Consider the following 27099-nt stretch of genomic DNA (forward strand, 5'->3'; position numbering starts at 1 on the left):
ATTTGATCTTTTGACATCTAAGAGCCCATTTTGCTATGAAAACATTCTGTATGTTTCAAAACTCAAAACTTTCTCATTAATATAAAAACAGCTTATACTGAAGGCAGTCTGCCAAAAGGGGAGCTTTTGGAATGTTCAGCTCTATGATGTAATAGTGTGGATAAGCACCGCCTCCACACTAGAACATAAACACATGCTTCTACATCGCTGCCTGTTTAGCCACGCCCACCATTCAAACGTGCAGTGTAAATAATGAGAAGGGCGAACGCAGAGCTGTGTTCTACGCAGAAACCAAACGATAAAGATGCACCAAAGACAACAAGATGCTGTGCTAAGTTGTGGGAAAACTGTCTGTGAATTGCCGTCCTTCTGATTCTAACATTAGGAAAGATTGGATTAACTTTATTTTTAATGAAGATCCAGACTGCTTCAGTAAGAACTTGGTCCTTGGTTCACTTAATTTTACTGCAGAACACAGATAAGTTATGATTTAAACTTGTTCCCCCAAACCAGTTATCCAAATTAAATGACTTACTAGATTGCATTAGACTTATGTATTTGTATTATGAAATAAATGAAATGTGTTTTTAAGTTAGAAGCTATGCTACGTTTCATTAGATTTGGAAACACACCCTCTTTGCACTAGAAAAACCTGACTTAAGAAAACAAAATAAAACCACCCATTTCCAACTGAGCTAGCAAAAGAGACTCATAAAGAGGACAAGGAGAAGTGGCGGGGGGTGGAGTACCAGGGGGGGAAAAGGGAGAGTGAGAGATCCTGAGAAGTCAATGTCAAGCCAGTGATTTTCCACCTCTCACACCTGAAAAGCATCTTACACTGAGCTACAGAGACAAGTGGCATAGAGGAGTTCAGTTCAGTGAGTTCACAAACTAATGTCAGAGCTGTGTGCTGCTGCATGCTCAAGGAAATATGAGACATCTGATGCTTTGATTATAGCTCTCTTCTGAAGAGTTTGAGCGGAATGAAAGGCTGCCTGAACTTTCACAAGATTATCAAAGACTCTCAAACACACACACAAAGAGTTTTATAAACTCACTTTTATTTGAATGGTTTACTGATTTCAGATTAGAAAAAGTGTGTGTGTGTATTAAATATTTTAAAGATCTGGCAGACAAACCTTATAAAATGCTTTGATTTTTATTTTTATTTTATTGTATTTATTTATTTATTTATTTCGTTTATTTTACGTTTTATGTTTTGCTTTTCCAAATTAGCTTTTATTTTAAAATTGACTTTAAATGCATGATGCATGTTTATTTTTTTATTTCAGTTTAGATAGATTGTATAGAATACAGATTGTATATTCACTTTTTCTTGTAGTAATTATATTTAAGAAATATAATTATATTTAAAGAATATAAATTAATAAAAATCATATAGAAAATATAAAGAACAGAATATAAAATGAAGTCTTTAAATTTTAAAACAGCTAAATCTGGTGGACTAAGGTATTTTTTTTTTTTAATAAACAATCATTTGAAAATCACTGATCACAAAAATGATTTATTGTAATTGCTTATTATTAGTTTTCAATCATTGCTTCTATTTTTCTGCCGTTAACTGTGTTCAGTTCATATACATGCTTTTAACTCAATGGTTTTCATACGAGTATACAAAAATTGCACCGTGAATTAATTTATTGTGCACTTCAGTGAACCTGAAACTAAAGCCATAAGTCTGTACTCTATGCTCAGGCTCCATGAAGTCCTGTCCAGAATTTAGTCCCAGAGCAAAGCCACATGTCCGTAAACATCTGAATATGGAACGCCACAAATGACTCTGACAGTAAAAGAACGCAGTGAGGATTTTTAGAGCCCAGTGAAACCGATCCTGAGATGAGAGTGTGAAATATCTGTGTCAGTTGGTGGGTTTTTGAGTCAGATGCTCTTTGATTGGGTACGTCTCCGTGCTTGTCCGCTCTTGCATCTTCTCGTGTTTTCGTAATTGTCTGTGATGGTTGGGGTGTGTGCGGCCCTCAGGTGTTACCCATCATTCTCACACACACACATACAGTGATGAAATCAAGCAGCCGTGTTCTAGTGATGAAGGGCAGAAGAGCGCTTAGACACAGTGAAGTACGACAGCTGTCAGCCAACCTCTATAGACTCGCTCATTCATTCCCACGATCCCTCTCTCCCTCTCAGACTGATTCGTCAGCAACGCCTTTGATATCTTGATAAGTCATTTCTGTAACATGATCTTGCTACATGATACGATTACTCAGGTTTAATCTTAAAGGGATAGTTCACCCAAAAATGAAAAATCTGTCATTTACGTCGCATTCTCAAGTTGTTCCAAACCTATACGAGTTTATTGTTGGTGGCCTTTGACTTCCATAGTATGAGAAAAAATGGAAGTCATTGGCTACCAGCAACCATTTCATTCAGTATTTCATGTTAAAATCATGTTAAAGTTAAATTTTTTTTGTCATTATTGTTAGTTTTTGTTTGTTTTTATTTTCTAATTTTTTATTTTTGTATTGCAACTTATTTAATTTTATTTAATTTTATTTCAGTTAACAAAAATTTGTCTAATAGTTTTAGTTTTTGCTAATAATTACAACACTGATCCTCACTAATATCTCATATATATTTTGTAGCTCAGTAAAAAATAAAATCCAAAATTTCCAAAATGCATTGTGATATTAAAATTCATACAAAGTGGCAAAAATCTAATTAAATTCAGTTTTTTTTTATTATTTAAATTATTATGTATTGCATCGCCATAATTATGCTGCATTTTAAGGTACAATAATCTTGATGATCTCACAAAACATTCTGGTATAATTTAAAACAAAATGTATACAATAAATCAGTTTTCCAGAATGCAATGAAAAATGAAATTAATAAATAAATACAAATAATACAAATAACAGTGAAAAATTGCTAAAGCAATCCCAGAATGCACTGAAGCGATTTCAATTAAAGAACTCAAGAGAAACACCTGTCAATATCAAAAAAGAATTAAGATTAATTTCTATATTTTTGTTTACTAGAGTATTTTATATTCATAATCACGCTGTCTTCTAAGACAAAATAAGCTTGACAGACTCTTGACAAACTAAATCTACGAGATAAGGCATATATGCATTGCAACAAGATGGCAATTTGACAGCAATGCCAATTAAGTATCATAATGAAGTATCTGCTGTTTTTATGCTTATTATGTTAACATCAAGAGTTTCCTGTGTGCTTCACTTAAGAGGGGTGTTTGTTTCTATGTAGAGCATTTAAAATCAGTCACTTGTGTTGTTCTTTCAGAGCATATGTGTTGGTTATCCTATAACACATTGCATTGCTAAAGTCCCTAATGAGCCAAATAAAGCTAATGAAATACTTTATCTAGTCATGATTTTTATGATCATGCTTTTTTGCTGAGTTTCCACACACCGCTAGACTTAAAGCCAAGCTGCACATCTCTGGGGGTGTCCTCATTAGGGCCGAGACGGTAACATTTACTGAGCAGATGATTCTTGGACCGTCCTGCTCATTCACACAGAAAGACAGCGGAAGTGCTCGGCGGATGAATGAAAGTCTCATTACCCAGCAGGCTCGGTAAAAGCCAAACAGAGGCACATTACAGCCTGACTAAAGAGCTTTGCAGAGGGCGAACAGCCTGTAAAAGAATAAGAGCAAGAGAGAGCGAATAATCTACTATAATAGTCTCAGTGTAATAGTTTTAGTACCTGTCACAGTTTCTGGTGGAATAATAAAAGCTGTGCTGTGTTTTACTGCACACTGTATGTATATCCAGTATGATGCTTGTTGAACATTACAATATCACACTGTATAAGTATTCTAGTCTATTAAATGCACACTTCAGCTTTATCTGAGTGCCTACAGTAACCTGAATCTAGTGTTTCTATAGTCCGTATGAATGTGGCTGCTTTCACAGTAAAGCTACTTGAACTTACATGCAACTGTGTGTGAGCCGAGGGTATTGAAATTCACAAGATAAGCAACGGCCTTTCTAAATGTACCCCATAAAAGTGTCTCCGAAACTCAATGGGACTCTGTTGCCTCCATGCATATCGTAGGGCAAATCCTGCATGAGCGGTTAAAAAAAAAGCCTCATATTTGTGGAAAAAATGAATGGAATTTTACATGTGCTGCTGCATATGGAAACATAGTCTAAATATACTGTAGATGTATTCAGACTCGCTAAGAATCCACCAGGGATTGAGTTGGGTTTAAAAGCTTGAATTTACATCAGAAAATGTGTGTGTGTGTGTGTGTGTGTGTCAGGTTTTGTCTACACTGTGGGAAATGTTCCTACAACGATAGTAAAACCTGAAATTAACTACATGTGAAGAGCAGCCAATGGTTACAAAGAGTAAAATGGGTTATTAAACATTAATTTTTTTTTTTTTTGTGTGTGGTTTTAGGGTTCATGGCGTTTCTATGTCATGGCAATGAAGTTTTCAACTATAAAAGTTTACAAAAAAGGTTAGTAAGTGATGTTGTTCACATTAAAATCATTTTTGAGCTGTAAACCTGTTTAAATCATAATTTTTATAATAATTTTGTGGTTTTAGGGTTTAGATGTTCCAATGAAAAGGCAATGAAGTTGTTAAACTGTATATAGGATTACAAGTTTCACATTAAAATCGTGTTAACTTGCATATTATATTCCAGGTTCAATCCAAGTTCATCTCAAATGACAACATTTGTAGAATAAAAAATGACGGTTGCTGTAATGCATTTACAATGAAAGTGAATGAGGCCGTTTTTTGAAAGGCTTGAAGGCAGAAAAGTGACACTAATCATTTTATAAAAGCGCTGCATATAATTTACACAGAAATGTTAGTGCATGATTATTTACACTAAAACCATGTTAACACACAGATTGTTACATTATAATATTCCAGGTTTAGTACATGCCAATCTTTATTGACATTTGTAGCATAAAACAAAAAAAATTGCATTTCATGTTGGGTTTATGTTTTTCTGTTGTCATAGCAAAGTTTAAAACTGGATATAATTTTACAAAAAGTGATTTTCACACATGCATTTTGTTTACAGCATGCGTCTACATTGTTAAAACAAGAGTATTTTAACGTTTTATTGATGATTTATTGATTGACTTCCATTGTGTGTAACTCTAACCTAAATTTGACTTTTTTATTTTATTTTTTTAAAGGAGGGAGAAGAGGAAATTAATTTTTGGTCATCTAAATTGTGCCACAAATGCTATTTATTGAGCTTAACTTGTTCTGAAGCCAGAATATGCCTTTAAGGAATAGAAAAATCATTAGCTCAGTAGAAATACATTTGAAGTCGATAAAAGGAAGTGTGTGTGTGTGTGTGTAGTGCCAGACTAGACCACCAACTGCTTGTGCTGTGACATTTCAGAGCTGCCGGCTTCCTTTACGTGCAAAACGTTCTGACAGCGCTGAGCCTGATTTCTCAAGGTGAAAGAGTTTTTGAACATGAGATGAAAACAAACTATTACAGCTACACCCTCTTTCCCTGCTTTCTGGAACAGGACGTTCGCTAGGGCGACAAAGAACAGACGGGGTATGCGATCAATTACTGAAAGGTGGAGGTGGGTGGAAATGTGCAGGAAGGTGAGAGTGAGAAATAAAGACAGAGAGAGAGAGAGAGAGGTGAAATAAAAACGGATGAAATCAATCCTCACATAATGTTGGCTTTGTGGTGAAGCGGATCTGCTCGGCTAAGCTCTAGACGTGCATGTTTTACATTGGAAATTAAATGTAAGTGTAGTAGTAACATACTCAGGCATTCCAGAGAAGGTCCAGAGGTTATTCTTTCCTGCTGACCTCAATGCAGAGAGGACCAGAAACTTATAGACCCATGAAATCAAATTTGACTCTTAATTTTTTTAATGTGTATTTTTCGACTGGTATGTCACATCCATATCTCTCAGTCCTATCAATTCCAGTTAATTTCTGATTTATTCACTGGATTCAGGTTCCAGATTTAATATAAACTGCTTGTGAACACATTTTCTGAAACTAAAAAAATATAGATTTTTCAAATAGTAAATAAAAATAAAAGATTATTTGGAGCTTGTTTAACAGAAAAGACCATTTCAGTCATTCTACTTCCAGATTTCATGTTTAATGTAAAGCGTTGATTGCTGTTTCTTCATAATTAATTTTGAATTATATTAGCCAATTTCTGAGTGAGCACTGTTTCTGCACCAAATTATTTTTCAGTGTATGATCTCATCTATATTCAAATCTATTAAAAATGAAAAAAATGAAAGAAAAATATAAACAAATTACAAGAAAATACATGTATTTTAGAGTACATATTACTAAAATATATATATATATATACATATAATAGTAAAAATATGAGCCACATTTATAATTTACAGTGAAAAACTGTAAAATGGCATTCCAAGAGGTTCCTGTGTGGATTAATGCATATATTGTTGTTGTTATATTTCATCTTATTTAGTGAATGTTTATTACATTATTTTAGCATTGTCGTGGTTTATGAACACTCACTGTCACCTAATTTTTATAACATTTTCACCACTTTTTACTGTATTATTTTGTAGTATATGCAATATCTACATTCCTATAAACTGACTGTGTAGCATAAGATCCATGCAGCGTACTGATACCTGCGTGGGATTGTACAGCTCCTGCAGGGCGTTTCTAGAGCCTTTCCGGCAGCAGCCCTCCGCTGCGAACGGGTTCCGCCTCATAACTGCAACAAAAACAAAGAGAGAGACAGACGGACAGTTAGAGTAGCCAATCACAGACGGACAGGAGCAAAATCAACCAATCCTGACAAGGCAGGCTTCACTGAAGCGATGTGCAGTGCTCATGTGGCCACTTCAACACACACACACACACACACACACATTTATCTGAATGGGTGCCCTCAGTAAAAGGGCAAGTCTTTAATAATGCAAAGCCGTAAAGCCATCCAACAAATCTCCATATAAACAATACATTTATTTCCAAGTCACAGCCTCAAAACACACTCACACATCTCTAGAGTGTGTATGTTGCAATCGATGTATAATTTAAGCATGGTAATGCATGTGTAGATGCTTTGCCATGTTGTAACTGACAGCAATAGTTTTATACAGTTTGTCTCTCAGCAGCGAGTCTGCAGAGAGTGACCGGCACTGCTGAAATTACACTACATGAAAGCTAATGACCAGCATCGCTGAAATGGTGCCCTATGAAAGCAGTCTCTGTGCTAAGATTGAGACTGACGGATTTAGTACTACATAGGTTCGTTTATTCACTCTCATGTAACATTATCTTGACTTATAATGTGTATTTGTGTTATGTTAAGAGTAGTATATGTTTGCGCACACAGAAGCATTGTTTAAAAGTGTGTTAATATGCCTGTAAGTGCACAGCGTTCTCAGAGTGTCTGATGTCTTACTGTTTAATCCAGCTCGAGGTAAGGGGACCGAATGAAACCGAGACCCCTGGGAATGAGAGATGAAAGGAAAACCAGAGTGACGGAAGAACAGAAAGGATGTGTTAATGAGGGACAGAGAGACTGCTGGACAAGAAACAGACAGTTTGGATCAGGGGGTCGACAACCTGAGGGGTTGTCATTAGCGCACCAGTGATAGCGAGAGATGGCTTTATGTGATTTAATTGGCCGCTTTAGAAATGTTCAAATCCCTCACATCTGCAAGCCAGTTTTTCGCTCGCTCATAGGAGGAAGTAATCCTTCTCCATAATCCTGCGGTCTGTTTTATTTTAATATCACATGGAATCCGAACCTGACATTCAGGTTCTGAACATCCCTCACCTTTTCCATGTATGCTAGGAAGTCTGGCAAATTTTCTCCAGTAGAACAAATCAAAAAGTGTAGGAAAAAGTGTGCTTTCTATCTGACCCAGTTTATGAAGTCAAAAACAAGTTTTGTCTTGCCTAAGACTATTCATTTCAAAAGGTTTGGCAACCGCTTGTAGAGACAGTGAGTACATTAAGATTTTAGCCAACAAGTAAACAAGCTTTGTTACTGGCAAGTTCATACCTATTTTAACATGCGTTTACCATTCTGCTAATATTGGGCATTTTGAAATGAGCAGAATCACCCCAAAAATCATCCACATTTGGCCAAAGTGTTGGTTTTTCCATTGTGTCAGCTTTTAAAGCTACTTTTTTTTTTTTTCTCGGGAGAATTAAAAATAAGTTTTTTTTTGTTGTTGTTGTTTTTGTTGTTGTTGTTTGCATTGTGTCAGCTTTAAAAGCTACTAGAAATCCTGTTGATTGCCAATCAACACAACAATCTGCGATAGTTTTGGAAGAATTTGAATAAGTGCTGGTTTTTCGTTTGTGTCAGCTTTAAAAGATAACAAAGGAATGTTATTTTTGGATAATTTATGAGAATTCGAATACATATTGCATAAAGCAATTTAAAGGTGATGCAAGTTGTCCAAAAATGAAAGACAATAAAAATTATTATTTTTTTTTTTCCATTTCTGTTTGGCAAAGAAATGTAATTTATTTCTGTGATGGCAAAGTTGAATTTTCAGTGTCACATGATCCTTCTAGTTTTGTGGGAACAATAAACTTCTTTACACAGGATTATTTGATGAATAGAAAGTGAAGCAAGAGCAGCTTTTGTTTGAAACAAATATTTTGCTACATTATAAAGGTCTTTACTGTAATTAATTCAATGTGTTCTTGGAGTATAAAAGTCTTATCTTTTCCTTTTTTTACTTGACCTAAAATCCTGACCTTATCTGGCCTCATAATTCATTACACCCAGAAACAATGGACTGCAAGCAAAGTGTGTGTGTGTGTGTTTGTTTGAGTTTCAATATGGGTTCATGCACTAAAATTATCCCACCTGTGTCCAGGTGGCTGTTATTAAATTTGTGGTCCATTGGACACACACCTGCTGTAATTTCCCATATGCTGACAACACCACTGACGGTTCCACAGCACCTGCCCCTTCTCCGCTGCATGACCTTCAGCTCACCTGCGTCATCAGACAGTTGGCCATTGTTTGTGGCGAACTATGTAGCAAGCAGTGTTATGAATATTAAGCTGTAAAGATCTGAGGCTTACACATTGGTGAAATCTCTTGCCGCTGATAGATAAGGCTCTAATGGCAATAATTTATCCCAGAGATCCGGGAAACGAAAGAACCTGCAGCACAGCGATCTTGTTTAGTACTGGGGGAAATCAGAGGACTAAATGAGCAAAGCAAAAATGTTTTAGGCTCCTAAACTAATCCAGGATTTATACAGAGATTCTTAAATTGAATTTACTACCTTTTTACCACCTTTTTTACTACCATCACAATATTTTTACTACCAACACGGCTTCAAACTTCAACTGCAGCAGTGTTAAGTGTTAAGTAAAGTGACAAGTAAATACATGAAACATCTTTCCAAAATGAATTAATAACATATTTAATCACAATTTAATGAGGCAATTATAACTTAATTTCAACACTGGGAGGGAGAGATAGAGAACCAGAGAGAGCGAGAAAGAGAAAGTCAGGAGAGGTTCTGTATGTGTATGTGAGTGTGCATGTGTTAGGGCAAGTGAGTGAGCTACATTCAAGTAAGAGGGGACTCTACCATAGGACTTGGATTAATCAAGATATCACAACAGGCCTTGTTCCATAGGATTTACTCAATATGTCAAAGAGTAACAATTACATAAAAATTATGTAAGACTGGACCTTTAGAATGAACAGCTACACAATGTGTAATAATAAAGTGCAATTGTACACTATAAAACAGAATTTCATCAATAAAAAAATAACTTCAACACTGGACACAAGCCAAGCACTGTCCAACACACAGAGAGAGGGAGAGAGAGAGAGAGAGAAAACATCAAACAGAAAACACAAAGCCTCTCTTTGAAACGAATTTCGTTTTGTATTAATTTTATCTTAATTTTAATCCATGTTTCATTATTTTGTATAATCACAACACGCTCACTCATGGACCGAAACTCAGCATATAGGTAGCCTAGGCTACTTGCCTCACAGACCTAAACAAATTAGAAATATCCAGGGACGGACTGGGACTGAAAAACGGCCCTGGACTTTGACTAGGCCCGGCCCAAAGCAATCGGCGCGCGTAAACTGGACAACAACAACAATAACGCCTGGCATGAGTGTCACAAGACTTTAATTGTGGCTCATGATACTATACCATCCAAATGATAGCAATAGCACTGATGTTGACTAGATGTTGAGCTGGAGTGGGTGTCTTTCTCTGCTCTTGGTCTAAGCTCAACCTGAATAAACAAACGATGGAATGGATTAATAATTTAAAAAAAAAGGTTTTATTTCCATGCCGTCTTGAAATGAATTTATTACTTAATAATCTTAATTTATGCAGTAATTAATCTTACTGCACAGACAATAATACCACATCTAAATGAAAATACACCATTACAAATGTAACTTCTGTATTCAAAATTGGAAACCAGCTATATGAAAAGGTTTGTAAGCATTAACTGTAATGTTACCAACATTTTTAAAATTAAAAGCACAACATTTTTTTAATATTAGCTACTGCATGTGTCATTATACAGCTAAAATGTTGAAGTTTAGCCGTTTTAACTACTGTAATCATTAAAAACGTAGCAACCTGAATATCACTTCCTAACATCATCCCTAGCAAGTAACTCTCTTTCTCCTCTCATGTTCCATACTTGGATCTGGATCTGCCTGTGGAACCCGCTCATCTTTCTGTCCCTCATCATCATCACTGGAGGAATGTTGTTGCATAGTTGTCTGGCTCACTTCTTCACTGCTGCTAATATTTAACTGCGAGGTGCTGCTGCTGGAAAATATTGCTATATATTTCAGTTTGTTTGGGACATTTAGCGGCATCAGTTTTTTACCCGCGGCCGCGTTTTGCATATTGTTTGTTTGTTTGATTCTACTCTTCTATCTAACGTTAACGTCTTTGCTGTTCGTTTCTTCCTACTCTTCCACTTCTTACTTGGCGGCCACGGCCAGTGCAGCTGACATCAGAGTTAAAGGTGCATTGCTGCCACCTACAGTACTGGAGTGTTAAACAGATTAGTGGGCAAAAAACAAAAAAAAAACAGGTGAGAACGTCTCCGGTTACTATCGTAACCTCGGTTCCCTGAGAGGCGGGAACGAGACATTACGTCAGCTAAGACGTATATGGGAACTCTTCCCTTCTCCACTTTCACTGAAATCTTATTGGCTAACGCCAGCTGGGGACAGCTGGCCAATTGACGCGAAGCATGCAAATACTGGCGGGTAAGCGTGCAGTATAAAATGCATGGGCGCGAAAATTACGTCAGAATCACGACTGAACGCTAGCACAGCTGATCAAACAGCGACCACGGCGGCTAACGTAATGTCTCGTTCCCGCCTCACAGGGAACCGAGGTTACGATAGTAACCGGAGACGTTCCCTCTCGAGGCGGTAACTCAACATTACGTCAGCTAAGACGTATATGGGAACTGTATAAAATCCCGCCGTGAGAGCAGTGAAGATAAGCCCTGAACATCTCGGTTACGTATGTAACCTTGGTTCCCTGAATAGGGAACGAGATGCTGCGGTGACGTCACCACGTATGGGAACACCTCCGGTGTGACGAATGTCTGAAGCCCTATACCATCCCGCCAATCCTATTGGCCAAATGGCGCATAGCACCACCCTACGCATGCGCACGCATGATATACCTGGGTGCAGCGCGCCATTTCGCTCAGATTTCATGACTGAAGATGAAGAAGTTATCAAGGTACGGAACGGCCAGAACCGCAGCATCTCGTTCCCTATTCAGGGAACCAAGGTTACATACGTAACCGAGATGTTCCCTATCATAGGTCACTTCGATGCTGCGGTGACGTCACCACGTATGGGAACGATATACCAAAACGCCTGACGTACCTGATAACTGAGATCCGAGGAAGCATCTGCTCAAGCGGAGAGAACCCGGGAGCCAGGAGCCATCCTCACATCCAGACTGTAGGACTTGATAAAAGTGCTCGGTGAGGACCATCCTGCCGCAGCACAGATATCATCCATAGAAGATCCACTGAGAAAAGCTTGAGAAGAAGCCACAGCTCAAGTGGAATGAGCCTTAATTCCTAAGGGCGAAGCGAGTCCGCGCGCCTCATAGGCCAAAGAAATTGCCTCCACCAGCCAATGGGACATGCGCTGCTTTGTAACCGCATGGCCCTTACTTTTATGTCCAAGACAGACAAACAGCTGGTCAGATTCACGCCAAGGGGCTGTACGATCCACATAAGTCTTTAAAGCTCTCACAGGGCAAAGACTTAGATCTTCTGATCCAGCCTCAGCAGGTGAAAAAGCTTCCAGGAACACTTGCTGAAAGCGAAAGAGGTTAGATGCGACCTTAGGAACATAGTTAGGCCTGGGCCGCAGCAGCACCTTCACAGAGCCCGGTGCAAATTCCATGCATGAGGGTGAAACAGAAAGAGCCTGTAAATCCCCAACTCTCTTGAGGGAGGATAAAGCCATGAGAAGAAGTGTCTTCAGTGTCAAGAATTTATCCGATACGGTCTCCAAGGGCTCAAACGGATGCCCTGATAAACCTAGCAACACAATGGATAAACCCCATGAAGGAACTCGCACAGGGCGGAAAGGCCTCAGCCGTCGCGCACTCTGTACGAAACGAGAAACTAGTGGATGACGCCTCATAGAGGCACCGCCTATGTATTCGTGGTAAGCTGAAATGGCTGCCACGTAAACCTTAAAAGTGGCTGGTGTTACGCCATCCGAAAAACAATCCTGGAGGAACTCCAGCACTGAAGCCACTGGGCAGTAAACTGGATCCACATTATGATTGCCACACCAGGCTGTAATCAGTCTCCACTTGAAAGCATATAAGCGTCTCGTAGAAGCTGCTCTAGAATTCAATATAGTCTCAGTGGTTTCAACAGAAAGACCGGGACATACTAATGCACTCCGCTCAGTGGCCACGCCCACAGTTTCCACAGATCCGGCCTCGGGTGCCAAATCAGCCCCTGTGCTTGTGATAATAAATCCTGTCTGAGGGGAATCTCCAAGGAGAGCCCGCTAGCAGACTGATCAGATCCGCAAACCACGGCTGCGTGTGCCATCGCGGAGCCACCAGCAGCAGCTGTTCCACTCTGTCCCGCCGTATTCTGCATAATACCGCTGGGATCAAACGAATCGGAGGAAAAGCATACAGACTGGTCCTGGGCCAGCTGTGAGCTAATGCATCCACGCCCAGGGGCGATGGGGGGCATAGGGAGAACCATAGCGGGCAATGCGTAGTCATGTTTGACGCGAATAAATCCACTTTCGCTTGCTGAATATCCGCCATAAAAGATTCACCGTCTGGAGGTGTAATCTCCATTCTCCCTGTTCCAGAGCCTGTCTGGATAGCATATCTGCTCCGAAGTTCAACGTCCGGGGACATGAACAACTCGGATCGACAGAAATTTCTCTGAGACCAGAGAAGAACATGTCTCGCCAGCCTGCACAGGGGGCGAGAGCGTAATCCTTCCTAATGATTCAGGTATGAGACAAACGCTGTGTTGTCTGATCTGAGCAGCACAAGACGGCCGATCAGCAGATTCGCGAATTACTGGAGAGCCAGAAAACTGCCAGTAATTCCAACCGGTTTATATACCAACTGCGTTGTGCAGCTGTCCACACTCCATGGGCTGGTAGCCCTTGACAAACAGCTCCCCAACCGGTCAAAGACGCATCCGTCGTGACGGTCTCTGGGAAAGCTCAAATCCCCAGCCGAACCCCGGTAGGAGAAACTCGGTTGGCATCCATAGCTTTAATGACATCACACAACTCCGTGTCACCGAAATCGTCGGATGCGGAAGACAACGGGGTGAAATATTTCGTCTTTCCGCCCACTTTTCCACTGAAAAGGGCGCATGTGAAGTAACCCCAGACAAATTACGGGGAATGCCGCTGCCAATCGTCCAAGTGGTTAACAGACGGACGCCCTGGAGCCGCAACGGGGCCAGAGCTACATCCATGCATTGAGAAGTACGGGGTCTACGACTTCTATAGCCCCTTTGCTCAGCAGAGTTGACATCTCCTGTCACAACACTGCTATTACCATCAGTCTACCACCGTGGAAAGAATTCAGCGGAAAGAGGCGGGCCTCTAAAAAACGAATTGGTGTATCCGTGACAATTGTGCGTAACATCCATTGAGAAATGCCGGGCAAGCGTTCCACGCGACCCAAAACGATACTAGCAGTCTCAAATTTCCGCTTTCTGCAACGCTGTCATACACATAATGTCCGTGCACGGAAAAGCCTGCGGCATTCGTGCACAGGGGAAGTGTATGCATAAGAGCTATTGCGTCCCGTTGTGTATAATCCTGAACGTGTCCACGGCAGGAATTAGACCAACGAATTGAACATCAGGCTCTGCCGCTAACTAAAACGGCGGCTGTGCGAGCCGTCATAAACGGGTCGTCTGTGTAAGACCCTTGAATCGCCCCTCAAGATCTGAAAGCTGGATTGCGCAGTGTCTGAGGGATTATTATTTATTATTTACGCCTGGCGTCACAGCCCGATCCAATGCTGCTCGAAGCGCTGTTTGCTGCGAGACAGTCAATGTTAGAGCGTGGGGACTGCAGTGAGAGTGTTGGATGCGCATTAGCGGTCCAACAGCACTCTATAGTGGAGGGCACAGTCCCTGGCGAACATGAAGTAAAGCGCATGCGTAAACTTGCTGCGTTTCGTTGTGTATAATCCTGAAGCGTATCCACGGCAGGATTTAATTCACCAAGATAAAAATCGGGCCACGTCGCCATTGCGAGAACGTGGCGGCTGTATGAGCAGTCATAAACTGGCCATCTCTGCCAGCCTTTTGTGCCGTCCCTCAAACTCTGAAGGCTGGATTGTGCAGAGTGTCTGAGGGGGCGCTCAAATGATAGCTCAATCCAATGATGCTCGAGGTGGCTTTGCTGCGAGACAGTCAATGTTAGAGCGTGGGGACTGCAGTGAGAGGGTTGGATGTGCATTAGCAGTCCAACAGCACTCTCTAGTGGAGGGCACAGACCCTGGCAAACATAGAAGGAAAGTGCAAGCGTCAAACTCGCCGCGTTTCGTTGTGTATAATCCTGAAGCGTGTTCACGGCAGGATTTAATCCAACAAGATAACATTAGGCCACGCCGCTAGCGAGAACGCGGCAGCTGTGTGAGCCGTCATAACTGGCCATATTCGCCAGTCTCTCGTGGCGTCCCTCAGACTCTGAAGGCTGGATTGTGCAGAGTGTCTGAGGGGGCGCTCAAATGATAGCTCAATCCAATGATGCTCGAGGTGCCTTTGCTGCGAGACAGTCAATGTTAGAGCGTGGGGACTGCAGTGAAAGGGTTGGATGTGCATTAGCAGTCCAACAGCACTCTCTAGTGGAGGGCACAGACCCTGGCAAACATGAAGTAAAGCGCATGCGTCAAACTCGCTGCGTTTCGTTGTGTATAATCCTGAAGCGTGTTCACGGCAGGATTTAATCCAACAAGAAAACATTAGGCCACGCCGCTAGCGAGAACGCGGCAGCTGTGTGAGCCGTCATAAACTGGCCATATTTGCCAGCCTCTTGTGGCGTCCCTCAGACTCTGAAGGCTGAATAGTGCAGAGTGTCTGAGGGGGCGCTCAAATAACAGCTCAGTTCAGTGACGCTCGAAGTGCTTGTGCTGCGAGACAGTCAATGTTAGAGCGTGGGGACTGCAGTGAGAGGGTTGGATGTGCATTAGCAGTCCAACAGCACTCTTCAGTGGAGGGCACAGACCCCGGCAAACATAGAAGGAAATGCATGCGTCAAACTCGCTGCGTTTCGTTGTGTATAATCCTGAAGCGTGTCCACGGCAGGATTTAATCCAACAAGATAAACATAGGGCCACGCCGCTAGCGAGAACGCGGCAGCTGTGTGAGCCGTCATAAACTGGCCAAATTCGCCAGTCTTTTGTGCCGTCCCTCAAACTCTGAAGACTGAATTGTGCAGTGTCTGAGGGGCGCTCAAATAACAGCTCAGTTCAGTGACGCTCGAAGTGCTTGTGCTGCGAGACGGTAAAAGTTAGAGTGTGGGGAAAGAACGAGAGGCTTCTCGTAAAGAACCGTAATAAGAGAATAAAATTTGCCGAAATAGACACGACTAGGTCGCGGCGGAGTTTGGCGCGATCCGTTCGGATAGAGAGGTAGTCAAACGGCATCGCTATATAATAGCAGTCCGCCATGTCACTTAATCGTGGCAAAAACCCGCGCCGTTCGTGATATGCGCTGATAAGGCTGCTTCCAGGACCTCGAAACCTCTTGGTGGAGGTCCGTGAGAAGGGTAATTTATCCACCGCGCGGATAGCCACATAATAGCACACTGAGGAAGGGGAAGCGCGTTTCTCCTGTCCGCTCGGAGGGAGAGAACCGCTTATGCCGGTCAGAGCCTACTCTGAGTAGAAGCTGCGGTTAGACAACATAGTATAAAAGCAAAACTGCTCTGATTAACGCGCTCGAGTAGGGGAGAGCGAGCAAGTGGAAAACTCCAGTGCATCACTGTACTCGTAGTCAAGCCGCACATATCGCCCCTAACCAACACCTCGTGCGGGGCCTCGGCGACCGCAGAAGCGAACGGTGGGGGTTAGACGCGAGGCGACTGAAGAAATAGACTCCAGAGCGCGGATACTTTTCTTATTTTACCATAGCCGTAGGCTATCACAGAGAGAACATGAGAGAGGCTGCAAACGAATCTCTCATGAGTGCCTCCCTGTGATAAACCCATATACGGCTCTTACCTTTCGTTGACTCATCGCGTCCGCGAAAGAGGAGTTAACACTGCTCGAAGAAAATCGCTGGAGAACGCGAGATGATAGGGCACAGATGATTCGCTATTCCTGAAGGAATGAAATCTGAGCGAAATGGCGCGCTGCACCCAGGTATATCATGCGTGCGCATGCGTAGGGTGGTGCTATGCGCCATTTGGCCAATAGGATTGGCGGGATGGTATAGGGCTTCAGACATTCGTCACACCGGAGGTGTTCCCATACGTGGTGACGTCACCGCAGCATCGAAGTGACCTATGATAGGGAACGGAGTCAATCACCCTCACACAAGCAGTCCAGTTCTAGCCAATGGCCGTGTCGCTAAGAGTGCTTGCATCTGATAGGCGGAACTAGGCCAATGAGACATATGCTCCGACCCTAACAAAATATGCATAACTTCAAGCAATATATCGAAATCTGCACTAACCAGGGCAGACACAAAGCAATAAGCACTAAGCATGAGAGTTAAACAGAGTCGACGGCGTTTGCGGTGACTGCTGCATAAACCATTTAAACCATAACACAGAGTTAGCAGCCATGGTAACTACTGTATAGCTGGTTATAACAGCTTTAATGAATAAAACTTAACTCACCGAAAAACATGTGACGCTACAGAGGGTACATCCAGCTTGTAAAACCTGGCGATTGTGTTCTGGGAAGACCAGCCAGCAGCAAAACATAAATACTGGACAGACATACCTCTAGACCAGGCCCATCAGGAAGCATTTATAATGTCCTCGCAGAATGAGCTCTGATGTTGAGGGGGTAATCCTTCCCCTGGCATTTGATAGCGTCCACGATCCAGTGAGAAGTCTCTGTTTAGAAACAGCACGTCCCTTATTACATCCACCAAGCACACGAACAGCTGGTCCGACTGACGAAAGGCGGCCGAGCAATTCATATACATCCGTAAAACCCTAACAGGGTCCCGGCGCTCTGAGTATCAGCGTCGCGCGAGGCTGACGGCTCAACAGATAAGGCGGGCAGGGAAACAAAACGGTGTATTGAGTGACTTCGAAACGAAACTCGGTCTCGGCCGGAGAGTGACATTACAGTCGCCAGGCCCGAAACCAAAGCAATATCGTTCACCAAACACTCTCGAAATTCTCCAAGGCACTTCGCTGAGGCGAGAGCAAGAGGCAAGGCAGTCTTCAGGGAAGCTCCTTAACCGCAATCGAAGCGAATGGCTCGAACGGTAGTAAGAGATAGAGCCCTCAAAACTAGAGCGAAATCCCACGGCGGCACGGAGGGCGGCCATGAAGTACACAATCTACTTGCTCCCCTGAGAAAACTGAATACCAGAGCGTGCTTACCGATCGTTTACCCGTAACCGGGGAACGAAAGCGGCAATAGCGGTCACATACACCTTCAGCGTGGATGGTTTCAAACTCCCGCTATCCAACTGTGCTGTAGAAAGCGCAAAACATCCGACACGGAACAGGTCCCCGGGTCAATATAAATGTTCTCGCACCATTTTGTGAAAACTCACCACTTCTGCGCGTAGCAGCGAATGTTTGATGATGCTCGCGTCTCAGTAAGTGTGTTTAGCACTCGTCAGTGCAGAGTGTCCCGCTCATTAGGGTCCCCGCAGCGGCCACACATGAAGGTTCCACAGCTCGGGGCTGGGGTGCTATATTGTGCCATTCGCCTGAGACAGCAGGTCCTGCTTGAGGGGGATTCGCCATGGGGGAGCCATCAGTAACTCTCTCAGGTCCGCGAACCAGGGCTGATTCGGCCAGTTCGGGGCCACGAGTATAACTGATGCTTTCTCCTCCCTGATTTTGCACAACACAGGCAGAATCTTCACAGGAGGGAACGTGTAAGCCTGGCTTCCGGCCAGCGCGATGTCAGAGCATCTCCCAGCAGGGGGGAGTGAGATAGCAAACGTGTTCTCGCTCGTGGCAAACAATCCACTTCCTCCCTCCCAAATCATTAGATCTGATCTTGGGTGAAGCCAACATCTCCTTAAGGAATCCCGTTCCTCAAAAGCATGCTCACTCCACGGTTCAAAGTACCGGGGATGTGCGACGCTCCTATGGAGATTAAGTGTCGGTCCGCCCACAACAGGAAACTCGCTGCCTGTTTGAATAGAGCTCTGGAGCGCACGCCGCCCTGGCGATTTATGTACGAGACCACAGACGTGTTGTCGGTTTGAATCAGTACATGTTTCCGCTCCAATTTCGACCAGAAGGCTTGCAGGGATATTAGGACACCGCTTCCATTATTCCAAACGGTTTTGTGTCACCTTCTCTGTGACTCCGACCACAGGCCCAGACGCACTGCTCCCCGGCCTAGATCGCGTTCGCAGAGAAAAGAACTCCTGGGCTGAACATATCCGGGCTGTTCCACGGTCTCAGAGTGCTGACGCAACTGTGAATGACCGTAAGTGCTTGTGGACCGAAGACCACGCCCTCGGCGGAACTCGAGTTACAGCCAAAACTGTAGCGGCCGCAATGTAGCAGACCCAGATGGCACACTGAAGAAGCCGCCGCCATCATTCCCAGAAGCCTCTGAAATTCCCTCAGTGCAAACGACCTGCCCAGTCAGAAACAGCGCAGAGTCGATGAAATGCTCTAGAGAGAGATGGGCTCGCATCGCCATCGAGTCCAAACATATTCCCAGATATGTTACAGTCCGACTCGTAAAAACACGCTCTTCTGCATATTCACACGCAGTCCCAGCGTATCCAAACGGCGAAGCATTGTTTCCACGTGACTGATAGCACATCTCTTGAGTGGGCTAAAATCAGCCAATCGTCCAGATAATTCAACATGCGCATTCCGCTCGATCTGAGGGGAAATTTCGCTCTATCGCTCTCTCTCGAGCAGACTGAGAACTTCCTGTCGCAGAACAGGACGGTTTTGGGGCAAAGTCAGTGACGGGACCACGCCATTGAAGCGGGGAGGTCTGCGTTTGAATTGGAGAGAATATCCGTCGTGAATTATTCCCAGTATCCACGGTGAAACGCCCGGGATAGCCCTCTTACCGTCCATGAGATGACACGGCCGACGCGTTAGGTCTACAGCCACTGACGGCTTATATTAATTAGGGCCCCGCCCCCGCGAGGCTGGAAGCACTGGCGGGAGGGCGGGCGCGTCGCTAAATGGTGTGACACTCTTGCGCCATCATGAGGCCATTATAATCATGGACTGTGGTTCTGCGCTGTTAGAGACAGGGCGAGTGACACAACGTTGGATGCAAGAATTTGTATATATGCTTCTTTAGTACAATTTTAACTCACAAAAACATCAATTAAACACATATAGCAATCGTCACCCATAGTGATGTGGGGGACATGATGCATGTGTCTTTGTGGTGTTGGCACTCTCGCTCCTTCGCGAGGCCATTATAATAATAGGTTGTGGCTCTGCACTGTTCTGAGACAGGGCGAGTGACACAGAGATGAGTGTAAGAGGAAGTAAAGCTCTTTAGTTGATTGTAACATGCTATTATTGTGGAACTCACACAAACAGCATTCAAACATAGCAATCGTCGCCCGAAGAAACATGGGGGACATGATGCATCTGAACATTGAGGGTGACACCGTGTTCATGTGGTGTTGGCACTCTCGCGAGGCCAGTATAATCATGGGTTGTGGCTCTGCACTGTTCTGAGACAGGGCGAGTGACACAGTGATGAGTGTAAGAGGCAGTAAAGTTCTTTCGCTGATTGTATACCTGCTTTTATTGTGGAACTCACACAAACAGCATTCAAACAGACATAGCAATCGTCGCCCGAAGAAACATGGGGGACATGATGCATTTGAACATTGAGGGTGACACCGTGTTTATGTGGTGTTGGCACTCTCGCGAGGCCAGTAATCATAGGTTGTGGCTCTGCACTGTTCTGAGACAGGGCGAGTGACACAGAGATGAGTGTAAGAGGAAGTAAAGCTCTTTAGTTGATTGTAACATGCTTTTATTGTGGAACTCACACAAACAGCATTCAAACAGACATAGCAATCGTCGCCCGAAGAAACATGGGGGACATGATGCATCTGAACATTGAGGGTGACACCGTGTTTATGTGGTGTTGGCACTCTCGCGAGGCCAGTATAATCATGGGTTGTGGCTCTGCACTGATCTGAGACAGGGCGAGTGACACAGAGATGAGTGTAAGAGGCAGTAAAGCTCTTTCGCTGATTGTATACCTGCTTTTATTGTGGAACTCACACAAACAGCATTCAAACAGACATAGCAATCGTCGCCCGAAGGAAATGGGGGACATGATGCATATGAACATGGCGCTTGGGGGCGGGGCCTCCCGCTCACTCACTCTTTCACCGTCAGGGAGACGGCTCGTATGGCGCGCTGGCTCTCTCGCGGCGCGGGGTCCTCAACTGACCCTGACGTTACCTTCCAGGCTCTTACCACTGCTGGTTTCGGCAGAAACGAGCGTCCGGTTCAGAGCGGGGTGCCACTGTGGGTTATTTTAGCTGGTTTCAGAGCCTGGCCCGGTGCATAAGAATCTCGCTGAAGAAGACTGGGGTGAGCGACGGGGTATCACATGGCTCATACTTTGGCGCGCTTTCTGCGTCTCTGAGAATAGCTCCATGACGTCACCAAAGAGGCCAGAGGGAGCAACTGGAACGTTTAGGAGCGGCCTACGGTCCGCGTCTTTCAGGACAGCTAGGGAAGCCATAGGTGCCTGTAAAGATGACCATGAGCTCCGTGAAACAGCTGAGCAGAGCGCTTAGTAGCAATCAGCGCGAGATCAGTTGCCGCGATCCTGATGACGTCAGCGCTACTGTGCCGCCGTTTGCCTGAAACACCTTGAGTATTGCCCTGGCAAAGAGCAGAAGCTGCACTCGCTCTTTCTAGACTGTGGTCCGGACCAAAAGCAGAGGGAGACGAGCACAGGTGTGTGGTAACAGTCTCCTAGACGGGGGGGGGGGGGGGAGGGTTTCCGTCCCGTCCACGTGCGTGATATGGCCTTAGTAGCAGAGTGGGTGCGCGCCGATTGGGGTGCAGCCCACGATTTCACCACGAGCTCTTGCATGCCTAAATGCCATCTGGTAGCAGCTCGACTGGAGGAGCCACGAGTCTAGTTACCTATCACAGGCTCGTCATGTGCGTTGCAAGCGAGACTCAGCTCCGAGACGACCTTTCCGAAGACCCTGACGAGCTTCTCCTGGAGGTCTCAGGGCCCTCTTGGTCGGGGCGGTCCCACTGAGAGGCCCAAACCTTTTTCGACGTCGAAGCGACATGGAGTCGTTTTCTTCGCCACCACCGAAGAGGACGAAGTTCGCGGAAGCTATAGTCCACCACGCCGACGTCAAACTAGTCTTCGGGCGGGGGAGGGCCCACCAGCGGCTCGCTGGCGGCAGTGGGCCTCATTCCCGCCGTCCTCCGAGCCACTCTGGCTCTGAGGGCGCGCACTGGCAGCTCGGTACAGTGGGCGCAAGTGTTGTCCGTGTGAGAATCCCAAGCAGGTCACACAGAACTGTTGAAGGTCCGAATCTAGCATTAGCAGCCATCGGATGCGGAGAGGAAAAACAGGGTGAGTAGTCCTCTATTGCAACTTCCACGATGACTTAGATAAGACTTCTAGCGTGAAGAAAGAGATTCAGACGTAATTTTCGCGCCCATGCATTTTATACTGCACGCTTACCCGCCAGTATTTGCATGCTTCGCGTCAATTGGCCAGCTGTCCCCAGCTGGCGTTAGCCAATAAGATTTCAGTGAAAGTGGAGAAGGGAAGAGTTCCCATATACGTCTTAGCTGACGTAATGTTGAGTTACCGCCTCGAGAGGGAACTGCATGCTTGGCGGTTGGTGGGCCAGCCCGCCGGTGTCCTGACATTTTATCCTACCCTGTCAGATTTTCCTACCCGGGTTTACTGCGCACGCGCACATCAATATCGCGTCCTTTGTCTCATGCTAAACAACGATATTTAATGTATCTGCATTACTGTAAGGGTAGGTTTAGGGTTGGGGTAGGTGTAGACTTTAATAAAAACGCAATCTAATTGGTAGAAAATAATATTTATTATTGTTTTCCTGTAGCTGTATCCCTTCTAGCTACAACCGCGAATATAACACATAATTACTGTATTTGCAGTACTGTAAGGGTATGATTAGGGTTGTGGTAGGTGTAGATGTTAATAAACCATAACTTTACAGTCGAATTTTTCGTTGTGGAATTGTACTACCCACTGTTTTAGTGGGAGATAGGAAAATCTGACAGCGTAGGACAAATTGACAGAACACCGGCCGTTCTGGAGTACAGGTGTTCTGTCGATTTGTCCTACGCTGTCAGATTTTCCTACCTCCCACCAAAACAGTGGGTAGTGCAATTCCACAACGAAAATTCTACTGTAAAGTTATGGTTTATTAACGTCTACACCTACCACAACCCTAATCATACCCTTACAGTACTGCAAATACAGTAATTATGTGTTATATTTGCGGTTGTAGCTAAAAGGCATACAGTTACAGGAAACCAACAATAAATATTATTTTCTACCAATTAGATTGCATTTTTATTAAAGTCTACACCTACCCCAGCCCTAAACCTACCCTTACAGTAATGCAGATACATTATATCGTTGTTTAGCATGAGACAAAGGACGCGATATTGATGTGCGCGTGCGCAGTAAACCCGCGTAGGAAAATCTGACAGGGTAGGATAAAATGTCAGGACACCGGCCGTTCTGTGATTCTCCAGATCACACAGATGGCCAGTCCGCCCCTGGAAATATCCTATATCTATTATCTACAGAAAGCTTGAAATTTCTACTTTTAAACAGAACCATTCAAAACTAAATAAAAGTAGGCTATAGGCTAATCCGTAAGAAATGCATTTTTCTCCGGCGCGTTCACTACTGCGAAGATCGCGAGTCAGGGTCAACTTCATCTTTGCAGCTGACACAGAAACACTTGTTTTTTAATAAACAATTAAAATGGCATAATATTTTTTTACAGCGTTTAGGTGCCGTTTATATGAACGCGTCACCACTGCATGAGAGAGAGAAACACACACACGCAAGGTCTCTCCCCTCCCTCTGCCGTGCGCTCGCTACACGGTTTGCATGCACGCTTTTGCTCGCTCGCTCTAGATTCGCAGGAGATTTGAACTAATTTCCAGGCATTATAACATTACAAAAGGCAATTGTAATATTTTTTATTACTATTTTGGTATCATGAACATTCACCCTCCAGTGTGGCGGATAGCCTTTTGAGATTTACTCGCCAAATAGAAAATCTAACCGCACTTGGCGCTTGTTAATTTCGGACCCTGGCTGTGGACCAATAAAAACTGGACCGCGGGCCAACTGCGGACCGTAGTTTGGACACCCATGATATAGACCCAGTTAGATGGGGCTTCGAAAATTTACTACCTCGTCAGATGATGTTTACTACTTTTTACTACTTTTTACTGGCCTTAATTGGTCATAATTTAATTTACTACCTTTTACAACCCCGCATAAACCCTGTAATCAAACAAACAAAGTTTAAAGCCAGTGAACAAGGCAAAGGTGCACTGCATAATATATAGATGGTAAAAACTCTAAAATGCTGGATTGTTAACTAGCCCAGATGTACACATGACCTTGTGCTGCTCATTCCCAGCAGGCCTGTATCTCTGAGCCACGATCACACAATCACATATCTGCAGCCATCCATCAGCCGAGGATTATGGTATACCGGAGGATTAATCTGTTTCTATCTACCCGTAACATACTCTAAAACACATCAGTTCCCTTATCAGCACTCCGAGTGCACAAATCCATAAGTCAGACTGCAACTAAAATACGCTCACTCATAAAACCGTATAAACAGTAATAAAAAGGATGTTTTCAGTCAATAAAGATGACAGGGCTCCATTTGGACGAATAGAGGCCATCAGATCCTCGCCTATGCACACTAAAACAGACAGATCTTTTATTTTGAACCATTAGCAAGAAAATACTAGGGCTCTCGACTGATTATAAAAGAAATTTGATAAACACGATAAGCTGAATAATTAATAAAAGTGCTTGAAATTAATTCAGAGACTGCATTCAATTGAACAGAAAGTGGCTTTAGAAATATTCATTTAATTTTCTTAATGTAATTTTATTGTTTTCATTTTCATTTTATTAGTTTGTTCATTCTTTGGTCATGTTCTATGGTAATTCCATGTATCTATCAAATCTATTTATCGCTCTAAATTTAAATTTTACCATCTGATACTGTCACTGTACCATGGCACAGTACTTTTTTTGTAAGAGACCAGTTTATTTATTTGTAGTTGTGGATTGAGATGAGGTTTTAATCTTATCATTAGGGGGTGGTGTTGGTGCAGTGGATAAGGTCTCAATGTGTCCCTGAGCGAGACACTTAACCCCTAGTTGCTCCAGAGGCATGCGACCTCTGACATATATAGCAATTGTAAGTCGCTTTGGATAAAAGCGTCAGATTAATGTAAATGTAATTAGCTTTCTACTAAATACTTCAATATTCACAATGTGTTCGGGTGACTTTGTTAAACAACGGCTGATAAGAATTGATTGAGTGAGTGTGTAACGTGTGTTTATGCGGACTGAGAGGAAGTGTGTTTGTTTCCCACCAGACAGATTGTCCACTTCCTCTGATTAACTTTGCTGCATTTTCTCATTTCTCTTTGTGCTTTATCATTTAATCCTCTGATTATATATTTTTTTCATTTATCGAATAACAATTACTATAATGGCAAAAAAAATGAAGAATATCTTATAGAAGGAAGTTCACAATTAATTTTCTTTTACATTTTTTGTTCTGACTGAATGGTTTGAAATGCATTACTCAAGTAAGCAGAAGTGTGTGTGGGAACTTAAAACGAGACATTCTGACTCACTGCACCCAAACAACCACAGTATGATCTTTCCCATTCACCTATGACCTAATGAATAAGCTCATGTGTATGTGTGTGTACTGTGTTAAGCTCTTTTGTCAGATAGGTTTAACACTATTGTAGCTGCCTAATCCTCTTTTATAGATATAAAAGAGAGTGATAACAATTACTGGACAAGCGATATGTGTGTGTATTGAGTAAAACAGGTCTGAAGACCTTGATTTCTTTGGTTTATATGTGTTTAGTTAGGTCTTGGATCTGAACTTTGCAGAACAGTTGCCCTTCAGGAACAGGTGTGGTGCAAAAGTTGTTCTTAAAGGGACAGTCCACCCAAAAATTTGAATTCTGTCTCAATTACTCTTATGTAATTCCAAACCCATATGACCTCTTTCTGCAAAACACAACATATTTTGAAGAATGTTTTTGTCCGTAGAATGAAAGACAGAGGGGCTCAAAAGAACTGACTTTTGACGTTGATTGTATAGACCAATAAAACTGTAAACATTATCTTCAAAATGGAAAATATAGTGTTTTAATCAGTCATCTTAAACGTGAATGTTTATGTCCTTATAATGAAAGTCAATGGGGTCTTTTGTTATTAGGCCCAATAATCACTGAGGCACTTTTAATAATGGAATGACATGAGGGTGACCGTTCATTTCTAGGTAAAATACCACTTTAAGTTGTATATAATCAAAGCCAATGGGGTCCAAAATAACTTGTCATTGGCTTTTAATTGTATAGATAACAAAAATACTGCAAAATGTTTCAAAAAATCTTTTTAAATTTTTCACAGAATAAAAAAAAACATACATTTGGATGAATGTTCATTTTTTTCATGAACTATCACTTTAAAGTGTCTGTTTAGACTGTTTAAAAGTGTTTCCCTCAACTCAGATGACCGATTCTATATAAAAACCACAAAATAAAGTCTGTCTTCACCATTAGTCTGACTTTCCACTTACAACTTAAGATGTGTTCTCCTACATTTCATCAGAGGGCTGTGTGGGAGAGTATAGCAGAAGTGGTCATATCTTCTTCTGGTCCCAGGATTGTAGGTCAACAACACTGAATCAGAGCAAAACAGCTGAGAAATTGGAGTCTAATAGCCCATGTTAGTTTTTTCTGTCAAACTGGGGACTTTACATTGACTTCTATTGTCATCACACTTAGCTAATGATGTTTTTATCCCCCAAACCCTGATAGAAAACTTCCATTAAGGCATTATTTAGTCTGTTTATTAAGCTGTTTTCCTTATAGGGACTGTTTGCTTTTCCACAATGTAGGTGATTACAGGTTTTACTGTCCTTGAGGGGACATTCGCTCACACATTTTAGGAAAAAACCAACCCTGAGTCGTAAATATGACTCTTAACTGCATTATACTTCACTGGACCTCTGCTGTGAGTGTGTTTGAGCTGTTTGTGGGGCTTTTTATGAGCGTGTCAGCATCCTGTCGGCGTGATGCCGACACAGCACTCTAATTGCATACTGAATATGGGCACACACACACACACACACACACACACACACACACACA

General features: G+C 43.0%; 1 protein-coding gene across 4 annotated transcripts in view; it reads right to left on the bottom strand.

Moving 5' to 3' along the window:
- The window catches only part of LOC113059045 (carbohydrate sulfotransferase 11-like), a 53985-nt gene that overhangs the window by 9864 nt on the left and 17022 nt on the right, over nt 1–27099 (bottom strand). For 2 of the 4 annotated variants that reach the window (XM_026227292.1, XM_026227281.1), the window contains exon 2: nt 6611–6702. In XM_026227292.1, the coding sequence (XP_026083077.1) occupies nt 6611–6702 (92 nt within the window). The remainder of the gene's footprint in view (nt 1–6610; nt 6703–27099) is intronic. The other 2 variants (XM_026227301.1, XM_026227283.1) reach the window with 1 other exon arrangement.

This window comes from Carassius auratus, chromosome 4, assembly GCF_003368295.1.
Source record: "Carassius auratus strain Wakin chromosome 4, ASM336829v1, whole genome shotgun sequence".
NCBI classification, from domain to species: domain Eukaryota; kingdom Metazoa; phylum Chordata; class Actinopteri; order Cypriniformes; family Cyprinidae; genus Carassius; species Carassius auratus.